General features: G+C 40.3%; 1 protein-coding gene across 12 annotated transcripts in view; it reads right to left on the reverse strand.

Annotated features, from left to right (window-relative positions):
* abi2b (abl-interactor 2b) overlaps positions 1–22,889 on the reverse strand; it is a 73,525-nt gene that overhangs the window by 26,726 nt on the left and 23,910 nt on the right. For 7 of the 12 annotated variants that reach the window (XM_034174706.1, XM_034174717.1, XM_034174698.1 and 4 more), the window contains one exon: positions 6,219–6,365. The exons of the other annotated variants lie outside the window; for them this stretch is intronic. In XM_034174706.1, the coding sequence (XP_034030597.1) occupies positions 6,219–6,365 (147 nt within the window). The remainder of the gene's footprint in view (positions 1–6,218; positions 6,366–22,889) is intronic. 12 annotated transcript variants of the gene reach the window in all.

Below are 22,889 nucleotides of genomic sequence, written 5' to 3' on the forward strand. Positions count from 1 at the left end.
GTTAGTACTGTTGCCTCACAGCAAGAAGGTCATGGGCTTGATTTCCATCTGTGGCCTTTCTGTGTGGAGTTGACATGTTCTCCCCATGTTTTCGTGGGCTCCCCCCAGGTGCACCTCCGGCTTCCTCCCACCTCCAAAGATGTGCAAGTTAGGTGGATTGGACACTTTAAATTGTCCACAGGTGTGTATGCAGGTGTGAATGTGTCTGTCTGTCTATATGTGCCCCTGCAACAGACTGGCATCCTGTGCAAAGTGAACCCTGCCTCACGCCCTATGACTGCTGGATAGGCTCCAGCCCCCCATGACCCTTAATTGGAGTACAAGGTTGAAGATGACAGAGCATAATTAGTTTTATCATTTAATTATGTCTGTCTGTCTGTTTTTCCCTTTTTGGTGTTCAAATGTAGTTATTCTTATAAATGCAAAACTGTTTAATTTTCTGTCTATTATGTGGTGCACTTTGTAAAAAAAAAAAAAAAAAAAAAAAAAAATTGTACTTGAAAGCAATCTGTAAATAAAAAAATACATAAAAAACAATCATCATCATGAATGCAGCAGCTGTATTGTACAGAATGGCAAAAGATAATTGCAAAGAATCTGGTAGAAAGTTAAAGTGTGAAGCGCTGCTTCATGTGACAGGAGAAGCACAAAGGCAGGTTTTATTTATTGTAATCTGACCCCCTTAAAAGTTACATTTTATAGCCACGCCTACAGAGGATGTCACCATTTCCCCCCCACTAAGTGTTGGACTCTCTCCCCCCCCCGCCGGTTGCAACCGACAGACAGCCATGATGTTAAACAGGTTTCTTTAACAATCCATCTACAAATACCCGTCACAGAACCAGCCAATTGAAAAACTCTTCAGACAAAACTGTTAACGGTGAATATTAAGACACTTGTACATTACAGCTGTAAAAACAACATCAAGAAAACTTATTGGATGTGTACTTTTACTTATTCTGGCCCATTCATTTACATGGAAGAGGCTGGATTAATATGCTTTCCTGCAACAGAAACATTTTTAACTATCCAGAGGATGTCAATATTCTCCACCTTTTTTGACAGTTTGCGTTCTGCACTGGAAAATAAAGTACAGACTGTGAAGCATTATCTAGTAGTGTTGCCATGGCCCGAAAGATTGACAATAAAATTGGTGATGAAAATGTAGTAACTAAGTAAACAATGGCCAACTAATGGAAATTAGGCCAAGATAAAATAGGGGAAAAACTGAATAGAATTAAATGCATGTATATATAGCTGAGACCATACGTTTACAGAGACCTTGGTAAAAAAAAAAAAAAAAAAATCAAACTCAATATTCCCCAAATGCACATATTCCATTTTGCCAAACAATAAATGTGTCCACTCAATAAGAATGTCATCTTAATTTCCATATAAAACATATAGAAAGATTTAATTCAATATTTATTCACCATGATGGGCTTCCTCTTGCTCCTTTATTGTGGAATAGTCTAACTGCTGAGGTAAGATAATCCCATTCCACAGAGAGGACACGTCTGTTCTCTTAGCTGCGGTGCATTAATGGCATTTCTCTCACCTTAAATATTATCATCACCCATTGGGAATAATTCAGTCTTATAGACAGTTTGGGTAATGTTGGCAAAGTAGAGGACTTCCCAGGAGACAGGATGTAAAACCGATAAAGTGATTATGCTTTCTCACTGTTAACTGTGTTCCATTTCTTTCTTTCTGAATGATTCCTGGGGCAACTTGCTCTCTGCACCTCTTTATCCACCTTCCAGAGTATATTCAGGCTACCGTTGCCTACCTCCTGGGCTGCCATATAGCCAAGACCACCCTACTAGCCTCCACCTGTGATAAGACAGTCCCCAATCTCCACCACACATACACCATCTACATATTTTTAAAACTGAGGAAGTGGTGAAATGTATTCAAGACTAGTAAGACATCCAGTTGGGGTAGAGTAAACTTTTAGACATCTCCAAGCCAGATGGCCGGAAATCTGCCATCATCACAGACAACTCTACATTGTTTCTTTGGAGGTCTGGTCTCCTTATGTGCAGTGCTTTGCTATGAGATGTTATGTGAAAAAAACTGAATTGAAGCTTTGAACAAAGGTTTTAGAGGGTCAAATGTTTGTGTACACCAAGATGAATCCCTCTAAACACTGGAAGATTCCAGAAATTGATGGAATTACTTTCAAATGTTTCAGAATGACAAATTTAATTAATTAGGAATTACTGAGGGACCTTTAGTTGTATTTAAGGACCTACCTGAAGAGCTAGTGTCTTCTTGAATTTAAGGAGGAAATTTTTAAATAAAGAATCAAGTCAAGGATCTCCACAAGTTCGGTTTCTCTTTCAAAACCATCTCCAAAAGATTCATACTACCACAAGCAACTGAAAAATATATTATACAAACCCATTTTATTTATATATATATATATATATATATATATATATATATATATATATATATATATATATATATATATATATATATATATATATATATATATATATATATATATACACACACACACACACACACACACACAAATTTCATGATGATAAACAACAGCCTTTACAATAGACTAGAAGAACCTGCGCTTTCTTCCTCAAAATACAGGTTTAATTATGATGCCTTTCCCTGCTCTGATCGATGTGCATGTGACTTAACAGTGCGAACAGTAGCTGAGCTAAAGCCAAATGAGAGCAGAAAGTGTCACAACAGTGGAGCTTTTGAAATAACAGATGAAATGCAAAAGTTATAAAATTCAGAATGTGGTATTTAAAACAGGATACACTGAACATTTGTTTTCTTAGTACTGCTGCTGCCGCTACTGATCTCATACTTACTTTACCATTACCAAATAACTGCCTTTGATTACACTGCTTGACAGCAACTGACACAACAGGGTACAACCACTTGCTACCTTAAAAATATGAATTAAAAAGTGTGTGTGTGTGTATATATACACATATACATACATATATATACACATATACATACATACACACACACACACGGAAGATTTTATAGTGATGACATTTTCAGTTACACTGTCCAACCCAACAAAAGGTGCTATATTTTGTAATTCCATCAATATTGGGACCTTCCATGATGTGCAGAGGCATTCACTGTGGTGTGCAGAAACCTTTGATGGGCTTAAAATCTGATATATTGAATAAAAACAAAAATGTATCTATTGTTTGATGGAAATAATGTTGACATTCAGAATGACTTTAGCCATGGTCACAAGGTCGATCTATATTTTCAGTCTCCGCTGCAAGTATTTTTTTTCTTAATTTTTTGGTGGGGGGGGGGGGCTATTTCTGACCTATCTGACTCATATTCTGGATGCACATCAGGTCAACAGAGTACAGCACATTGATGTTTTACTCATTTTCCTGTCTCCCTGATAACCTGGCCAGCTTAACAAGGACCCCTCAAACCAGAGTTTTTGTGAGCCATCATGCTGTTCACATGGCATCCTGGAATCCCCACCAAGAACATCAAACAGGTGATACAGTAGAGAGAGAAGACAATTACAAGGTATGACATGCTGTAAAAGCAGGAAACATCAAAGCACATAGAGCAGATGTTTGGGAGAGAGAGGAGAGCGCATGAATGAGAGATGAATAAAATGAACTGTGGATGGAGTGGTGCATATAAAAACTTGTGCTGAGAGAAGAGTCAGGTAATGGATATTTGTGGCCCCAATATGATTAACCTTGGATTATTTCACTGATGATGCCTTTGCTGCATTTAATTGCAATAGATTGGCATATGGTATATGCGACCAGTTTCCAGAAACAAGTAAAAGGCTCACATTTTTATCTGTACAACAGGCAAAGAGAAGGGACAGATAAAAGGGGCATATTTCAGAAGAAACATTTCCCCTTTCTCCTCCATCACAAAAAAACAAAAAACAAAACAAAAAAAAAAACATACAAAAATACAAATATCTCTGTGACTAGAATGAAAAATTCGGCTCTTTGGAACACAAGTTGACATTGGGATGACAGAAATGTGGGGGCAATGCTGCCTACTGACTTACCAGAAGAATCTGGGTCTGGCTGTGCTAAATACAGCTCTGAATCTCAGATTTAGTTACTTGTGCAGATAACAGGTCATACAGATATGGGATTATTAAACTCAACTCCGCAGCATGTGTTGTGCAAAGGGGCACTGTTGGCCAAACTTTTGAGCACAGACAAAAAGGGAGCTAATCTGATTAGAATACAAGAGCGAGTTCTCAAACCTGTGACCAGCACTTTATGAACCATAGTATGGCTTTATAAATGATTAGGACATTTGCCAAAATACAATTTGTTTGTTTTGCCCTCCAAACCAGAACTGGATGTCAAATCCAATGCATAAGATGGAATGTGCAATTGTTCAAAATATGGTAATGGCCAGCAAACAAGAGTATTTTAAAAGTAAAAACTAGGGCTGATCCAATGGGTATTTTTTGCCAACATTTACTGTAATTTAAGAGTATTTGCCAATACGGGGCGGGGGCTAATCTATTCTTTAATGTTTTTAACTTATTTATTTTTTACAAATTTAACAGAGTTCTTTTTAAAAATACCTTATTGGTTCCATGTGGTAAAGCAGAGATTACAATCCTGCTCCTGTAGAGCATCTGTCCTGCATGTTTTCCAACTCTCCCTGCTCCACTCTCCGCTAACTGACAGTGATTGCTAAGCCAATCAAGAGCTAGGAAACACCTGACTGGACTAATAAGCTGTGGTTGCAGCAGACAGACATGGACAAGATGCAGAGCAGGAGATGTCCAGGAGCAGGGTAAGTGAACCCTGGAATACAGCACTGTAGCAAAACTAATACACTCTAAGTAATACTGATTGAACAATATTTTATGTCTATGCAAATTAAATCCAAGTCCAAACAGATGACAAAGTATCTCAGTTGATTCTAAAAGAACAAAGGTCTGTGATCGCAGTTCACATAGCAGGCATTTTTTAATTCTATTGATATGCCTCTGTCTTCAGTATCTGCCTACAAAGACATGCTGAATTTCCTTAGCTACATGGCTATTAACTGAGTATCATGTTCAGCAGTGCAGCTCTGGACACCAGATCAAGCAAAACATAGGCCCAAACAGTTGGCAAAGCTGAAAACCATTATGCCAATTTCTGCATGGTTACCAGATCCATGACAATTGTTCAGGTACTTATAACCAACAAGAGTCCATGCTAATCGTCATACTGTAATTTCCCACAACAAGAAGAGTCATCTGTCCAGTCTTCTGACTAGACTGTTTAGTGGGACAGTCATCAATTATCAAGCCATTAATCAAGAACAGCAGTAAATTCAGTCAATGTACATTTTGAAGGAATATTGTCTGAAACAGCACTGCAGGGTTAAGCAAACGGAGAAAGATGCTTACATTTGGGAATTCTGGAACTGCTGAGCTGTGCAAGAGAATAATTTTAACTAAAAGAAAGCCATCAGTGGCCGGAGCTGAAGGTAGTTATCAATTTGATGGACAATGTAGCAAAGTCAGGAGGGTGTAGACAGTATTGCCTAAAACTCAAGTCACTGCTACCATGGAGTACTGCTAAGTTGTTAAAAGACAATGATTAGCTTTATACAAAAAAGGAAATGTTTTGGCCCTTGATTAAAGACACTGTTGAGCTTGTTACATCCGTTCATAATAAATAAAAAGATCAGCTTGAAGAATTTGAGGAGTTGCAGTTGTCTGTGCCCAAGGAGCTCAGTCACTGTAGAGGTAGTTATCTTAGGTGCAAGATCAACCAATAAGAACAATAAACTTTCACTCCTATAGTGCTTCTATGCATTATTTATCAGAAAGCACTACAGTAAATGCATGTATTTTTCATGTTGTTACCCCTATGTCAAGCTCAGTGAACAGCATTAACTACATCAGATCAATGGGATTTCAACACCACTACTTTTATACTTTGCTGAAGGAAATTCAAGCATACAATGAAACTTGTCTAGTAATAGATCCCTGGAGGTTTATTTATTTATTTATTTATTTGTCCCCCTGTGAGGACAGAAGCTAGCCAATGGCTCTCAAGTAAATTGATTTTAAGACCACTGGCATGTGGTACATGCGACCAGTTTCCAGAGACAAGCAAAAGGCTCACACTATTATTTGTAAAACAGGCAAAGAGAGGGGACAAATATAGAGATAAGGGGCATGTTTCAGAAGTGTAGAGAGGCATGCTGGGAAGGGGAAGGGATACCTGTACGTGCGGTTCCTCTGATTAACTGATGCAGTGCGTGCAGGGCTCTGCTGGGGTTGCGCCATGTTGCGCGTCGGGCTTGAGACGTAGTCATTAGGAACAACGGGTGGACGCACTGGCTCAAGCGTCCTATAGGGGGAGTGGCGCCTGTGGGAGGTCAGGAGGACAGGAGGGGACACCCACAAAGAAGTGTAGGAGAAGGGAGGAGGAGGAGGAGAGCAAGAACAAAAACAAACGCAAACTTAAAAAAAATGGAGTATGACAGGTGGTGGAAAACATGCGTTGGTTGGGGCAAACCCTCAGGTGTTGTCGATCATACAGGAGGGTGCAGTCAGAATGGCACCCTACCACCGGTGCTGACTAAAACAAACACTCCTACAAAACATATCTGTTAAACCAGGAAAGGAATGTTTCCTAAGATATGCTGAAAAGACAGACATGACAGTATTATCTAATGAATGCACTTATTCACCAATATTACTGTTGACATGGAGACAATATACAATGATTTGTAGTACATACATTTAGGGCCATAAATGTGCTTCTGCTGAAAGAATTAGTCAGGCAATTTTATCATAAGTTTAAAATTACTGAATGTGAAACATTTTAATTATGCAACATTTCAAATGTACATTTTATAAAATTTGATTCAGTCGCTCATGCTGTAGCTTGTTCTATTGCTGCTTAATGTAGTAACCATGGGTAGACAACGTTAATGGTCCTGTGAATGTAGTTGGGATATTAAGCATTTCTAAAATACATCACAGTGACACGTTTTTAATATTTAAAGCTGTATGGCCTTTCAAATTTCACAAAGCCGACAATATCTAGTTTCTACCAAAATCAAAGCATTATAATGTGGGCTTACTTTAACATGATGCAAAATTGCAGCTCATTTGAATAAAGAGACATGTTTTTGCCACAGTGCACATGAACTACAGGAGGAAGTGCATGTGTGCGTGCATGAGTTTTTGAGATTACTTGTGACCTGACCGACTTGCTTGATGGGCGTTCACAGGGCATGCACGCCGACATCCGTAAGATGTCTTGTAAATCACTTCAGAGGTGTTATCTAGTTCCAGTGAATTTTACCTTTAGAAGTGTGTATTTCTTCTCAACTTTTACAAAATAAACAAGAAACACACACACATATTAAGAAAATAAGTATTTGAGCACCCTTTGATTTTGCAAGTTCTCCCACTTAGAAATCATGGAGGGGTCTGAAGTTTTCATCTTAGGTGCATGTCCACTGTGAGAGACCATCTACATAAAAAAAAAAATCCAGAAATCACAATGTATGATTATTTAATAATTTATTTGTATGTTACTGCTGCAAATAAGTATTTGACCCCCTACCAACCAGCAAGAATTCTGGCTCACACAGACCTGTTCATTTTTCTTTAAGAAGCCCTCTTATTCTGCACTCTTTACCTGTATTAATTGCACCTGTTTGAACTTGCTACCTGTATAAAAGACACCTGTTCACACACTCAATCAATCACACTCCAACCTGTCCACCACAGCCAAGCCCAAAGAGCTGTCTAAGGACACCAGGAACAAAACTGTAGACCTGTGCAAGGCTGGGATGGACTACAGGACAACAGGCAAGCAGCTTGGTAGAAGACAACAACTGTTATGATTATTAGAAAGTGGAAGAAACGCAAGATGACTGCCAATCTCCCTCGGTCTGGAATTCCATGCAAGATCTCACTTTGTGGGGTAAGGATGATTCTGAGAAAGCTCAGAACTACACAGAAGGACCTGGTCAATGACCTGAAGAGAGCTGGGACCACAGTCACAAAGATTACATTAGTAACACATGATGCTGTCATGGTTTAAAATCCTGCAGAGCAGCAAGGTCCCCCTGCTCACGCCAGCACATGTCCAGGCTCGTTTGAAGTTCACCAGTGACCATCTGGATGATCCAGAGGAGGCATGGGAGAAGGTCATGTGGTCAGATAAGACCAAAATAGAGCTTTTTGGAATCAACTCCACTTACCATGTTTAGAGGATGAGAACAACCCCAAGAAAACCATCCCAACCGTGAAGCATGGGGGTGGAAACATCATACTCTGGGGGAGCTCTTCTGCAAAGGGGACAGGACGACTGCACCGTATTGAAAGGAGGATGGATGGGGTCATGTATTATGAGATTTTGGCAAACAACCTCCTTCCCTCAGTAAGAGCATTGAAGATGGGTCATGGCTGGGTCTTCCAGCATGATAATGACCCCAAACACACAGCCAGGGCAACGAAGGAGGGGCTCCGTAAGAAGCATTTCAAGGTCCTGGAGTGGCCTGGCCAGTCTCCAGACCTGAAGTCAATAGAAAATCTTTGGAGGGAGCTGAAACTCCAAACCTGAAAGATCGAGAGAAGATCTGTATGAAGGAGTGGACCAAAATCCCTGTTGCAGTGTGTGAAAACTTGGTCAAGAACTACAGGAAACGTTTGACCTCTGTAATTGCAAACAAAGGCTACTGTACCAAATATTAACATTGATTTTTGTTGTTCAAATACTTATTTGCAGCAGTAACATACAAATAAATTATTATTAAAAAAAAAAATCATACATTGTGATTTCCAGATTTTTTTTTTTTTTTTAGATTATGTTTCTCACAGTGGACATGCACATAAGATGAAAATTTCAGACCCCTCCATGATTTCTAAGTGGGAGAACTTGCAAAATCGCAGGGTGTTCAAATACTGATTTTCCTCACTGTGTGTATATTATATATATATATATATATATATATATATATATATATTTATTCATTTATTAGGGATGTGAATCGTACAACAACTCACGATTCAATTCGATTCCGATTCTTGGGGTGACGATTTGATTCAGAATCGATTTTCGATTCAAAGAGCTCTGAGAAATAGTTATATTACTTAAAAATGTTTATGTTTAAAGGGGATAGAGAATCAAAATCATCTTTTTCATGTTTTTGGTGTTAGTTCAGAGTCTCCCCGCTGTGGGGAATACACACGAAGTGCCAGCAAGTTTCAGAACCTCTATTTCAAGTATTTCTCCTTTTTTGAATTGCCGCCAGAAAACAGGCCAATCCGTTTTTGAGAGAAAAGTTACGTCACTTTTTCACCAATAGCCCCCCCACACACACACACCCACCCCCTTTCACACACGCCCCTTCGAAATTAATTATTCATAAGGTTGTGCCCACCCATTCCTACCACTGGAAGAGGAGCAATGGCGAGCTACAGGTGTGCCTTCCCAGGCTGTCATAGCGGAATACGATCTTTACATATTCTTCCCACGGAAAGCAATGTACGCGATCACTGGCTTTTATTCATTTTTAACTGCATCCCCAGTACATACAACCGCCGACTATTTCTTTGCTCTGCGCATTTCACGGAGGACTGTTTCACAAACCTTGCACAATTTCGAGCTGGCTTCAGTCAGAATTTAATGCTCAGTAGAGGGTCAGTTCCGACTTTGCGACAAAATCAACCCCATCAATCAGTACAGCCTGTAAGTATCACATTTTCTTTTGTTTTAAATTTGTTTTTAAATTTATTTAGGATCGTTTTTTTTTTTATATATTATCATTATTATTTTGTGACTGGACTTTATGTCACAGTCAGCCTCTGGCTGACTTCATGTTGGTGGGCGAGGAACAAGATTTATCACTCAACAGCAATGTTGAAACGTGATCTGTTAAATAAGTTAGTGAAGATTACTGTCATCTCGTTTTCGCTACAACGCGCTCAACTTTTGTTCAGAATCAGCTTCTTATCACTGGTAACGACGCGGGTTTCCTCTCACTCAAACCCGCAGCTTCACAGTGCTTTAAATCATCGTCCACAGACTTCAATAGCAACACAGGTGCAGCAAAACGAGACGAGTCATTGGATAAATGCTGGGCTTTGTCTCGCCCATCGGAGGCTCTGTGTGTCTGGGGGTCTATGGGGCAGTGGGCTGGTCCGGACGCCCAGCTTCTGCATGATGATTGGATGATCTGTCTGAGGCTGAATCCATTTTTGATTGACAGCGAAATGAGCAAATCAGCGATCATTTTCATTCTGTTCTGAGTTGAACCGGAGACTTTCCTAATCCTCTTAGCGGCATTTTCAGTGACAGCAAGGGCAGCCAATCAAACAACGGCAACCGATCAGCGCCAACACCTACGTGCATTTCATAATGAGGTTGCCAAATAAGCTCCGAAACGATGCTATTAAAAGCAAACGAGGCATTCTAAACCCAGCATAGTAACATAGCTGTTTCAGAGAGCCTTTTAGGAAGGTTCTGAGCCATTACAGACCCAACCAATTTTTTGGGGGCTACATATCACATCACAGAACGAGGATTAATGCCCCATTCAACCTCTCTCTATCACCTTTAAGAAAATGCAGCTTTACAAGGTTAATCAAGTGATTCTAGATGTAAATTTACTTATCTGCTTTGTTCGTTCGGAGTTGGCTGGCAATTTAGCGAAGCGCTGGTCAGTAGTCGGCAGAGACCGCTGCTCCCCTCGTTTAGCTCTGGGTGATAGCATAGCATGTGGGCTTGCGGATTTGAAATGTTTCCGAAGTACATGACTTTCATTTTGCAGATTCTGCACACTGCATAAGTCATGTCAAGCTCCTTCTTATGCAGCAAATAATAAAATACAAAATGCGCCCAAACATTTACCTTCAGCAAAGACGGTACTGGCTGAATTAGCTCTTCCTCCGCCATGCTAAACTACAGCCACTGAACTCTGCAGCGCACGAGTGTTTGAAGCACGCCGGACCACCCCCCCACGAGGACGCTGTAGTACGGAAGCCGTTGCCTGACAAACAGTACACGCAGCGAGTAAGCAAGATTATGATTAAAAAATGCTTTTAAAAAATCGATTCTTGGACATTTTGGATCGATTCAGAATCGTAATAAATAAGAATCACGATTCGGACGTGAATCGATTTTTTCCGACACCCCTTTTATATATATATATATATATATATATATATATATATACACACATATATATACATACATACACACACACACACACACACACGAGGTCTGTTAGAAAACTATCCGACCTTTTTACTTTTTAAAAAAAACTATATGGATTTGAATCACGTGCGCTTGCATCAGCCAAGCTTGAACCTTCGTGCACATGCGTGTTTTTTTCATGCCTGTCGGTTGCGTCATTCGCCTGTGGGCAGGCTTTGAGTGAGCACTGGTCCACCGCCCTCATCGGATTTTCATTGTCAGGAAAATGGCTGAGCGATTGGAGCAGCGCTGAATCAACTTTCTCCAGCAACTGTGAGAGACAGCCAGGTGGAAACCATTTGGAAGATTGAGACGGCTTTCGGTGAAGATACTCTGGGCGTCACACAGATTAAGGATCATTACAACTGGATTAAAGACGGCCCACAGTGGAGCAGGGCGCGCCGCGTTCCGAGCGGCCATCGACAGGCTGACACGACCAGATTATTTCCAAAGTGAAGGCTGTGTTGATCCGGGGCGTCGTCCGACTACCAGAGAAATTGTGGAAGAGGTGTACATCAGCACTTTTGCGGCACATTCCACTGTTACAGGAGATTTTGTAATGAAAGACGTGCGGAGGAATTCGCGCCTCGGGACGGAGCCGCTAATGGTGCACAACAAAAAGTACGTTCGTGTTGGAAACCATTCGGAAGATTCAGACGGCTTTCGGTGGCTTTTCAGTCGAGTGAGTATCCAAGAAATTGTGTAACAGCTGGGCATGTCACAACTTGTCCTGTGAGACTTCACTGTTTAAGTGATAAATAATAAAATAAGGTGATTAAAATGAAAATATTATATATTTAGCATTTGTTCATTGTTCATTCAGTTTTTTTTAAAGTATCGGATCGGGACTCGGGGTATCGGCAGATACTCAAAATCAGATGACTCGGAATCGGATCAGGGCAAAAAAAAAAAAAAAAAACCTGATCGGGACATCCCTGGTGACAACCATAATATACAGAGAGAAAGCTGAAATCACTGTTAATATTGAAATGTATGTGGACCAGTCTATAAAAATGGTTATTTTTAATCACAAAGCCACATTAATCACCATGCTTGCATCTAACTGTGAAATACATGTATTACAAATGTATAATGTTAAGTTAAATTTAGTCGACGTATCAGCCAGGTGGAAAAATGATCTGGATTAATATGTGTCAGAAATTTATGCAAAAGGAATCTAAAATTAAGTTATGTAAGACAACAACTATTAAGGTCTCATCTCTGATTCAGTTGACAAATTGTGTCCCCCAAAGCAAACTTGAGGAAAAACACAGACATTTTGGTTTCATACAACTGTAAGTCACTTTGATAAAGAAAAACTAAAAATAAACTGATGTATTTTACTTGTCAGTAGTTTGGATGATATAGCCCAGCTGTCAAATGCTAGATAGTGCAGCAGGTACATGAATACAAGACCTTCATTTTGTGATACAAGCACCAAATTTGGCACAATGGTAGTTCTTGGTCTGCTTTTTGAAGAAGAAGAAAAAAAAAAAAAGCCATTAACCACTTCAATTTTCAAGATGGATGTATATTTGCAAAAATCTTGGTTTATTTCAATGTTGTACCTGTTAAATATTGTAAAGGGATTTAAAATTAACTTCAGGCAATATTTTCATGCTTTTTAGATGGATTGAATATGGTTTTATTAAGTGTGCATGCATGCTGTAGAATGCACAGTATCTGGGGTATAAGGCTTTAGCAGTAGAGATAGTATTTTTGCTTTTAAAGTCAGCCATGTCCTTTGGATGAGTACTAGTCATCATTGCTTACCTAATTCTTACCTATGGGCCAAAACAGTTGCTTGTGCATGGCAATGACCACACCCCAGTAAACTGCAGTGGCCTGCGGGCTAAACCAGGTAAGGGTAGCACACAGAGAGATTCTCTATGATGGAGATTGCTTTGCTCCCATATCAGTGCATGAAGACTAGAAACTTCCAGAATGGACTGTTGAACAGATGAAACAAAGACTTCAAAATTATCCCCCCCCCCCAAAAAAAACAACAAAAAAACTGACTGTCATGCACAACCAGGGCACACTGGTGCCAATCACCGCTGTGTAACATTCCTGTAGATAAAATAAGTTCATTGCACAAAAAATATTGTTTTTATAATGAAGATGACTCAAACTATACATTAAAATGTTACATTTGTGTTGAGTAGAATTACATTTAAGGATTTAGTACCATAATCACTTACAGTTGCTTACCAATGTGTTTTATTTGCACAAATAGGCAATACCTTTGGTGGCCATATTGCAAATGGTTGTCATTTTAAAATTTCATATGGCTAACTGATTTTTTGAAGAAGGCCTTCTCAGAAGTACTTATATCACATTTTGTGCTTGTATCATGAACTGAATGATTACTACACTTGTCTGCTGCACTAAGTCTCAAAGCAGCAGACTAACAACAGACTAATGCTGTTATTACTCTCCAGTTTGATACGCACAACAAAAAACACAAACATAAGGATTATTGATATACTGGCTGAAAAATTACTGGAGTATAAATTTCTTAGTTGAAATTGTGAGTTGACCCAACTCTGAGCACTGTTGCCATGACAAAATTTAATATGAGGAACATGGGACAGGCAGGTGTGGATGGGCTCTTTGAAAAACCCATAACTGAATGTAGTTTTTTTGGAAAAAAAAAAGATAAGTAAATAATACAATGTGAAAAATAATGAAGATTAAAATAAATTACAAATTAGAGAAGTCTGCCCACTGCCACAGTCTGAGGCAGAATGAACAATGTGAAGGGTTAGAGCTGTGACAGGCCATGCGGTGTGATGCATGGGGAAACAAACACACACAGACACCTCACGAAAACACGAAGAAACACAAACACACGCCGCTGAAGGTTGTAATGAAGAGTAGGAAAGCACACACATGGGCACTTTCATACACACAAAAACAATGTGCCAAGAACACTCCAACATTCATGTAAATGCCAACAGAGCCCTGTGGAAGGAACAGACACCTTCTAGAAATCAAACAACAGTTAACAGTTATGTATCTTTGCACTCCTGACCTTAGTGTATTAAGCTACATAAACCTAAACATTTACACAAAGTCAACAAAAATATGACATTTTATTTAATTTCTTTTAATCTTGACTGGTGAGGTGTCCCAACTACAACACATACAAAACAAAAGGTAAAAAAAGAAAAGAAAAAGCTTTTTGTTTTGCTAACCAACAGCCTATAGTTTGAAAATGTAAATGTTCTCTAACTAGTGGCTATTTAGCAGCTGAACTTCCAACTGTAACCTTTGCGATAAAGGCCATCTGCACGTTGACATCAAATCAAAGCCAAATAAATAGAAGGTTGAAGACCGCGGGTGCTGCAGCCTCACCACCTGTACAACATTCAGTTTAAACACTGGCTCAGCAAGAATAGAAGCCAGTGAATGACTGTTTATGACCTTAACTGCTATCAGCTTTACAGTGTTCAGTCTCAGAACAAGCACAGACCTGCACAACCAAAGAATTCAGAAACTGGTTTAAATTAGTCTAAAATGTGCACATCTGTGTGCAAAAAATACACTGATCCAGCTTCGTCTCCTCACATATCATCTTAAATAACTTAAAGACATGTTTTAGAATCTGAAAAGCTGACATGATGCCAATATGCTTAATGTACTTGTACTCATACTATGTGGTATTTATTTAACCTTGTAGCCATTGACATGAGTGAAAGAAGGAAGTCAGCAATTTGGAGATATTTTAAAATAAACCAAGAAGAAAAAAGTAGGGCGGACTGGAACCTTTGCTCTTCAGAACTATCATGTAGTGAGTGAAAAGTAGCTCCAAAGACACAGGCTGTGGGCACATGGTCTTGTGAAAAGACAGTCACTATTGTGGCTTTTGGGGGGGGGGGGGGGGGGGGGGGTTAAAAATACACCACTGTACTGCAACTCAACTCCACTTCACCTAAAAGGTTTTCTTTTTACTGTTCCTGCGTGCATGTCAAAGTCCTTCAGACAGTAAAAAATCACTCTACAAAGTCCCTAATTCTCCAGAAATTTTACAATACTGAGTAATGAGAGTGGCTCTTCCCCAGAAAATGTTTAAATATGACATGCAATTTGGTCCAATCTGGTGCAATTAATAAGATAAATGAGAGCTATTTCTCAGTCCCATTTTTTTGCTCATTTGTCATCATAAAAAGAATATTTTCTCATATTGGTAAGATGATAGAACTATAATACACAGTGTCACATGGATTGGAATACAGTATAATTAATATTTCATAAAACCACATATTTGCATTTGACTGTTACTGTTATCTCTCTACATTTATCTAAACACTTTACCTCAGCAATTTGTGCTTTTATAACAGAATGTGTCTTAACATGAACAAAAATAAAATTTGACACAAGTAAAGCTGCATGTACTGTTCATTAAGTCGCCAATTTCACATTTACCATAGTTCTCAGGAACACCAATCTGGGTTTAAATTGGATTCTTATTCACTTAAACTGGAAAAGCAATAACAGATGTTTCCATCCAGTGCTGATGTCAGCATTTCTGGGATACAGACAATTTATGAGTTGTGCAAAATGATGCATAAATGTTTACATCAATATTTGATTTTTAAAGCATGTTAGACGTTTATCATATTTTCCTCCACATGAATATTTCACACCTACATATAAGAAGAAACCATAAAATGCTGATTCAGCAAGGTAGAGTTTGCATGGAGACAGTTTTAAGTAATTTAATCACAAAGACAGATTTTGATTTGTGTGAAATAACTGACAGTGCATTCTGTCAACGTGGCATACGGTACATCCCGAAAGTATTCACAGCGCTGCCCTTTTTCCACATTTTTTATGTTACAGCCTTATTCCAAAATGGATGAAATTCATTTTTTTCTCAAAATTCTACACACAATACCCCATAATAACAATGTGAAAAGGTTTATTTAATTTTTGTAAATGTATTCAAAAAACCAAAAGCAAAATATTAAAACATGTACAAGTACATGAGTATTCACAGCCATTGCCATGAAGCTCAAAATGGAGCTCTGGTGTATCCTGTTTCCACTGATCATCCTTGAGATATTTTTTACAGCTTAACTGGAGTCCACATGGAGTAAATTCAGTTGATTAGGCATGATTTGGAAAGGCACACACCTGTCTACATGTAAGGTCCCACAAATGACGGTGCATGTCAGAGCACAAACCAAGCATGAAGTCAAAGGAATCATCTGTAGACCTCCAAGATAGGATTATCTCAAGATACAAAGGGTACAGAAACATTTTTGCTGCTTTGAAGTTCCCAATGAGCACAGTGGCCTGCATCATTCGTAAATGGAAGAAGTTCGGATCCACCAGGACTCTTCCTAGAGCTGGCCACAGGTCTAAACTGAGCGACTGGGGGAGAAGGGCCTTAGTCAGGGAGGTGACCAAGAAATCGATGGTCACTCTGAAAGAGCTTCAGCATTCCTTTGTGCAGAGAGGAGAACCTTCCAGAAGGACAAACATCTCTGCAGCAATCCACCGATCAGGCCTGTATGGTAGAGTGGCCAAATAGAAGCCACTCCTGAGTAAAAGGCACATGGCAGCCCATCTGCAGTTTGCCAAAAGGCACCTGAAGGACGCTCAGACCTGGCAAAATAAAATTCTCTGGTCTGATGAGACAAAGATTGAATTTTTTAGCATAAATGCCAGATGTTATCTTTGTCTGAAACCACGCACCATCCCTACAGTTAAGCATGGTGGTGGCAGTATCATGCTATGGGGATGTTTTTCAGGGGCAGGAACTGGGAGACTAGTCAGGATTAAGGAAAAGATGAATGCAGCAATGTGCAGAGTCTTCCTGAATGAAAACCTGCTCCAGAGCACTCTTGACCTCAGACTGGGGTGACAGTTCATCTTTCAGTAGGACAATGACCCCCAAATACACAGCCAAGATATCAAAGGTGTGGCTTTAAGAAAACTCTGAATGTCCTTTAGTGGCCTGGCCAGAGCCCAGACCTGAATCTGATTGAACATCTCTGTAGACATCTGAAAATGGCTGTGCACCAATGCTCCCTATCCAACCTGTTGGAGGTTAAGAGGTGCTGCAAAGATGAATGGGCAAAACTGCCCAAAGATAGGTGCGCCAAGCTTGTAGCATCATATTCAGGAAGACTTGAGGCTGTAATTGCTGCCAAAGGTACATCAACAAAGTAATGAGCAAAGGGTGTGAATACTTATGTACATTGTGATTGCTTAGTTTTTTATTTTTAATAAACTGCAAAAGGTCCAAATAACCCTTTTCATGTTGTCGGTATGGGGTGTTGTGAGTAAAACTTTGAGGGGAAAAAAAAGAATTTACTCCATTTTGGAATAAGGCTTTAACATAACAAAATGTGGACAAAAGTGAATACCTTCTGGATGCACTGTAGTAATGGCCCGGTCACCGTGCACTAATGAAAGACAATGAAGCCCAAACAAAACAAGTCTGATTGACATAGTTTAACCTTCATGCAGCTTTGTTCCTGCAGCTGGCGCTTTGTCAGGATTTTTAAACTGTTGAAAAATTTGAACGAATGCCTCAGAAAACCTCAATTCGTCCGCATTTCGTTTTGCTGCCATTGTTGATGGTTTCTTATCGTTTGCTTAGTTTCTGTAATGCTAGCGTTTCGTTCGACCAGCTGAACATTTTCATACAGTTCAGATGCTGGTTTGTGAGTGCTGCTGTGGAGGGGAGATGCAGCTGCTTCGTCCACAGTTGGTGCTGGTGTGTGACTTCTGCTGCTGTGTGTGATGGGACGAGTGCGGCTGCGGTCATGCTGTGGTGCTGGCCGGCCAGGAAGGATTTGTCAGCCTCCTCCGCCAGTGCATGACAGTCCGCAATCGTGGTGTTGGCCAGCACTGTGTGCACCTGAGGAGGGAGTTGCTGCACAAAAAGTCTGGCTGGTGTCCTCTCAGGAGCTGCAGCATTCTGTCCATATCTCTGAATGGCTTGCTGTCCTCCAGTCTGTGCAGAGAGAAGAGCCTGCTGGCCCTTCAGTGTCTGACAGTTCAAAAGTTTTGAGGAGGTGATCCTTGATGGCTGCATATTTGTTCGCAGCAGGGGGGCTTTGCAGGAGCGCGATCAGTCTCATTGCAGTGAAGCTGCTGAGAACAGACACGTTTTAATATTTCGTGTCATCTGCGGTGATCTCTCAGAGCAAACTGCGCCTCGGTTTGTGCAAATCAGGCTTCAGTTTACAGAAGCGTGACTTTGAGCATCAAGTGTGAAAAGTTTCAGCAGCAGCAGACATTTGCGTATGAACAGCTTTGATCCACAGAGGTATGACATATAAAAACAGAAAACCTAGTGTGATCGCATATGGCTGCATTTTTTTCTGAACAAAGTTTCAGTCGCTGAATTATGTACGAGACAGTCCTTTTGTGCGTGCGTGTACATGTGCTACAACGCATCGAAAAACCGAATGCATTCATCCAGAGTGAATCAGCTGGAGAGAAGGTGAAGCATGTGTGGCTGATCAACATACGCAGCGCCTGTGCGTGAATGATCGACCCGGCGTGCATGTGTGTGACCAACGGCTTGATCCACACAGCCACAGCATCCAGTGATCAGAAACACCGGGGTTTTGAAAAAACCTCTCTCCTCTCTCTCAATGCTGAAACAAGAAATGGCAAGTTTGAGTTTGCTTGTGAGTTTAAATAGAAATATTTTCTACTTTTTTTGGGGGGGGGGGGGGGGGGGGGGGGGGGGGGGGGGCACAGGACTCTGAACTTTGAGATCTAATGTTCCCTGTGTCTGTGTCCCGCTGTATATCTGGAAACGTGAGTGCTGTTTGCTGTCGTCTACAATGCAAAAAAAAAAATGTAGGCAGGAGTGTGGCAAGGGCTACGCACGACAGTATGCATACATTAAAAGTAAACATACGCAGCTGCAAGCAAATCTACGAATGCAACGACACACGAAAAACACTGAGTATGCATGCATTTCAGGCATACAGACAAGCGATTAGAGTTTTGGTATTTGAGAGATTTGAGAAATATTTGGCGTGTTTAGCGTGTTTATTATTTTGGTGGAGTATTTCGCGTGTGTGGTTAGTGTGGTAGTGTTTTTTTGTTTTGTAAAAATGAGGCGTATTATGAATGTTGGAGCAAGCGCTTCAGTATTTGTTTTTTGTTTTTTGGAATTGGAGTAAGATGGAGCGCGTAGCGTGTTGTCAGAGTCTGAACCAGATAGGGAGGATTCTGATGATGAAGGAGATGATCCCTCTTTTGTTCTGGATGAGCAACCAGAGCAGGAGGATCCACTGACGTGCGCACAGATCTCCACAGTGGATCGGCTCGCATGCTTCTCTTCTCCAGGACTCAGGGGCGGCAGAGCTCCGTCCCAGCGCAGAGTCCTGGAACGCAGAGCAGGATGCAGACACACTGCTCCAGCAGTGGCTCCAGGCATGTTTTGTTTAAAGCATCGAGGTCAACATTAGCTTCGGTTTTGTTTCGATCCTCTTTCGTTCCTTTTGCGCTCTTCATTCACAGGCTATTCGGTGATGGGAAAATTAAAGCTCATTCGTACACCTTTTCTAGATGATTTGTGTTTGTGGCTTTTTTCCTTTGTTCTGCTATCGTTGTATGCCGTGTGACCGGGCCATTGGATCAAAGCCTTATCAGGAGTGTTTTCTGTATAAACGATGATTAAAAAGAGTGTAGTCAGAGTTTTGATGCTTTTTGCTTGAACCAGGACCATTTGAATTTATTCCTGATGAACTTTAAATTGTCTCCCTGCAGCAGAACTTTTCCATTCATTTCTTTGCAGTTTTAACATGACGGGGAGTTCACAGTAAGCTAACGGCGCCTCTCATTTGCTGCTGTGCATTTATCCTTCAGTCTTGGCTCAGGAGACGAAAACATGACACTCAATATCCAATGTGGTGTGTCATTATAGACATTTCCAAACCAGGGGTTGAATTAGTATGTGCATGTGCGAGTTTGCGCACGTATTATTTGAGCGGTGCATGCAATTTTATACTGCACTAGCACTGGTGCAAGTAACTTTATCCAAGTTTTATCAACTATAAGCACCAGTAGAATGAACCAATAAAGGAATAAATAAGAAAAAAAAACAATTTCCAGTGTGTTGTCTTCGACTTCCCTGTGTTTTATGACTCTCATACATGGAGCAAGTTGCTGTGCTCTATTTGTTGTGGAAAGCTGACAAACGTCGCCAGCTGCACCGCCCCTCGGTTCACAACATCCTCATGAGACATTGCCAATTCAGGGAGTTTCATTATTTGCTGCAGCTCCTGCAGATTTACTATAAAGTACCACACTGTTTGTATTTCTGAATGATTGATGTAAATGAAGTCTAAGAAATAGTCACTGATTTGGAAATGTTCATGTTTTCATCCCCTGACGTTTCTCGGAAAATGCTGCATGCCTTAATTTAGGAAATTACGTATGATCCGACTAGTCGACTAATCGCAAAAATAATCGTTGACTAGCTGACTATCAAAATAGTTGTTTGTGGCAGCCCTACAAATAACTAGAGCTGCAGGAACTCCAGTTTGAGGACCTCCTGTCCTGTTCGCACGTGCACATGTAAAACTGGCTGCCGCTGCAGTTCCTCGCTCTCTCTCCCCTCAAACTCTGTCATCATTGTGTTATAAACCAGTCACCATTTGTTTTATTATACATCTGTGTAGTTAATAAAATTATCTTCACGGACGATTTGTTCGCGTGCACACGTGAAAAAAAAAAAAACTGTCTGCCTCTGCTGCTGCTCTCCCCTCAAATTCTCCCCAGAGAGGAAGAGTCTGACACATCAGAGGAGGAGTTTTAAGGTTGATATAAGACTGATTTTTGGTTGTGCAAGTAACTCTTTTTTGGTGCAAGTAATTTTTTTGTTACTAGCACCAGTGCAAGTAGGTTAAAAAAATGTATTTCAACCCCTGCAAATGATTTCACAAATGCGAACATCCCGAAATGAGACCACAGACTAAATTTGATGCAGCCAGGAAAACAAAAATAAACCAGAAACGTTCGCCATGGAGGTAAATATCGGGATTTCCAGGAATACTCCCATCGTTGAGTATTCAATTTTAATTCAATTTATTTCACTTATAATGCGCCAAATCATAACAAAGTTGCCTCAAGGCGCTTCACATAAGTAATGTCTAACCTTACCAACCCCTAGATCAAGCACACAGGCGATAGTGGTAAGGAAAAACTCCCTCCGATAATTTGAGGAAGAAACCTCAAGCAGACCAGACAAAGGGGTGACCCTTTGCTTGGGCCATATTCATATTCATACAGTGAGGAAAATAAGTATTTGAACACCCTGCGATTTTGCAGGTTCTCCCACTTAGAAATCATGGAGGGGTCTGAAATTTTCATCTTAGGTGCATGTCCACTGTGAGAGACATTATCTAAAAAAAAAAAAAAAAAAAATCTGGGAATCACAATGTATGATTTTTTTCATAATTTATTTGTATGTTACTGCTGCAAATAAGTATTTGAACACCTGTGAAAATCAATGTTAATATTTGGTATAGTAGCCTTTGTTTGCAATTACAGAAGTGAAACGTTTCCTGTAGTTTTTCACCAGGTTTGCACACACTGCAGCAGGGATTTTGGTCCACTCCTCCATACAGATCTTCTCTAGATCTGTATCTAGGTTTGGAGTTTCAGCTCCCTCCAAAGATTTTCTATGGAGTTCAGGTCTGGAGACTGGCCAGGCCACTCCAGAACCTTGAAATGCTTCTTACGGAGCCCCTCCTTAGTTGTCCTGGCTGTGTGTTTGGGTTCATTGTCATACTGAAAGACCCAGCCATGACCCATCTTCAATGCTCTTACTGAGGGAAGGAGGTTGTTTGCCAAAATCTCGCAATACATGACCCCATCCATCCTCCCTTCAATACGGTGCAGTCATCCTGTCCCCTTTGCAGAAGAGCACAACCAGAGTATGATGTTTCCACCCTCATGCTTCAAGGTTGGAATGGTTTTCTTGGGATTGTTCTCATCCTCTAAACATGGTTAAGTGGAGTTGATTCCAAAAAGCTCTATTCTGGTCTCATCTGACCACATGACCTTCTCCCATGCCTCCTCTGGATCATCCAGATGGTCACTGGTGAACTTCAAACGGGCCTCAGGCATTGACATTAAGCTTTTTAGTGTACTTGTCCATAGGACAAGTAACCGTGGTGGTTTACTTGGTGGTTTACTATAGGAAAAGCTGGTTGTCGGGACAAGCGAGCGCCACAGACGCGAGCCGCATGAAGTGTACCAAAGGCACGCGATACATACGCCAATAGCGCGCGTCACGTAGAGGTGTCTGGGGGCATGCTACTGTGTAAGTACTGAAATTACACTTTTTCATAAATTGCTTCTCTCCTGTGCAGATGCTAAAATTGAATTTCAAAAAAATAAATTTTATTGCATGCCTCTAGCCTTTTAATGCGTTAACTAAGACATAGCTCATAATGTTTCTCTCCTGCGATTGTTCATAATTGGGAAAAAATTTAAATAATTGGTAAATGCCAATATGCATCTGCTTTTCTGTGTTTTCTGAATTCATCACTGTTCAGTGCATGATCATTTGCCAGTATGTATTTTATAAAGCAAATCAAATTATTTTATTTCAACATTTAAAAATGCCTTACTGGTCCGCAATTGAAGGAAAATCCCGACAGACATGGCAGTATATTGCATTGTCCTCTTCCT

Source organism: Thalassophryne amazonica, chromosome 1, assembly GCF_902500255.1.
Source record: "Thalassophryne amazonica chromosome 1, fThaAma1.1, whole genome shotgun sequence".
Classification (NCBI taxonomy): domain Eukaryota; kingdom Metazoa; phylum Chordata; class Actinopteri; order Batrachoidiformes; family Batrachoididae; genus Thalassophryne; species Thalassophryne amazonica.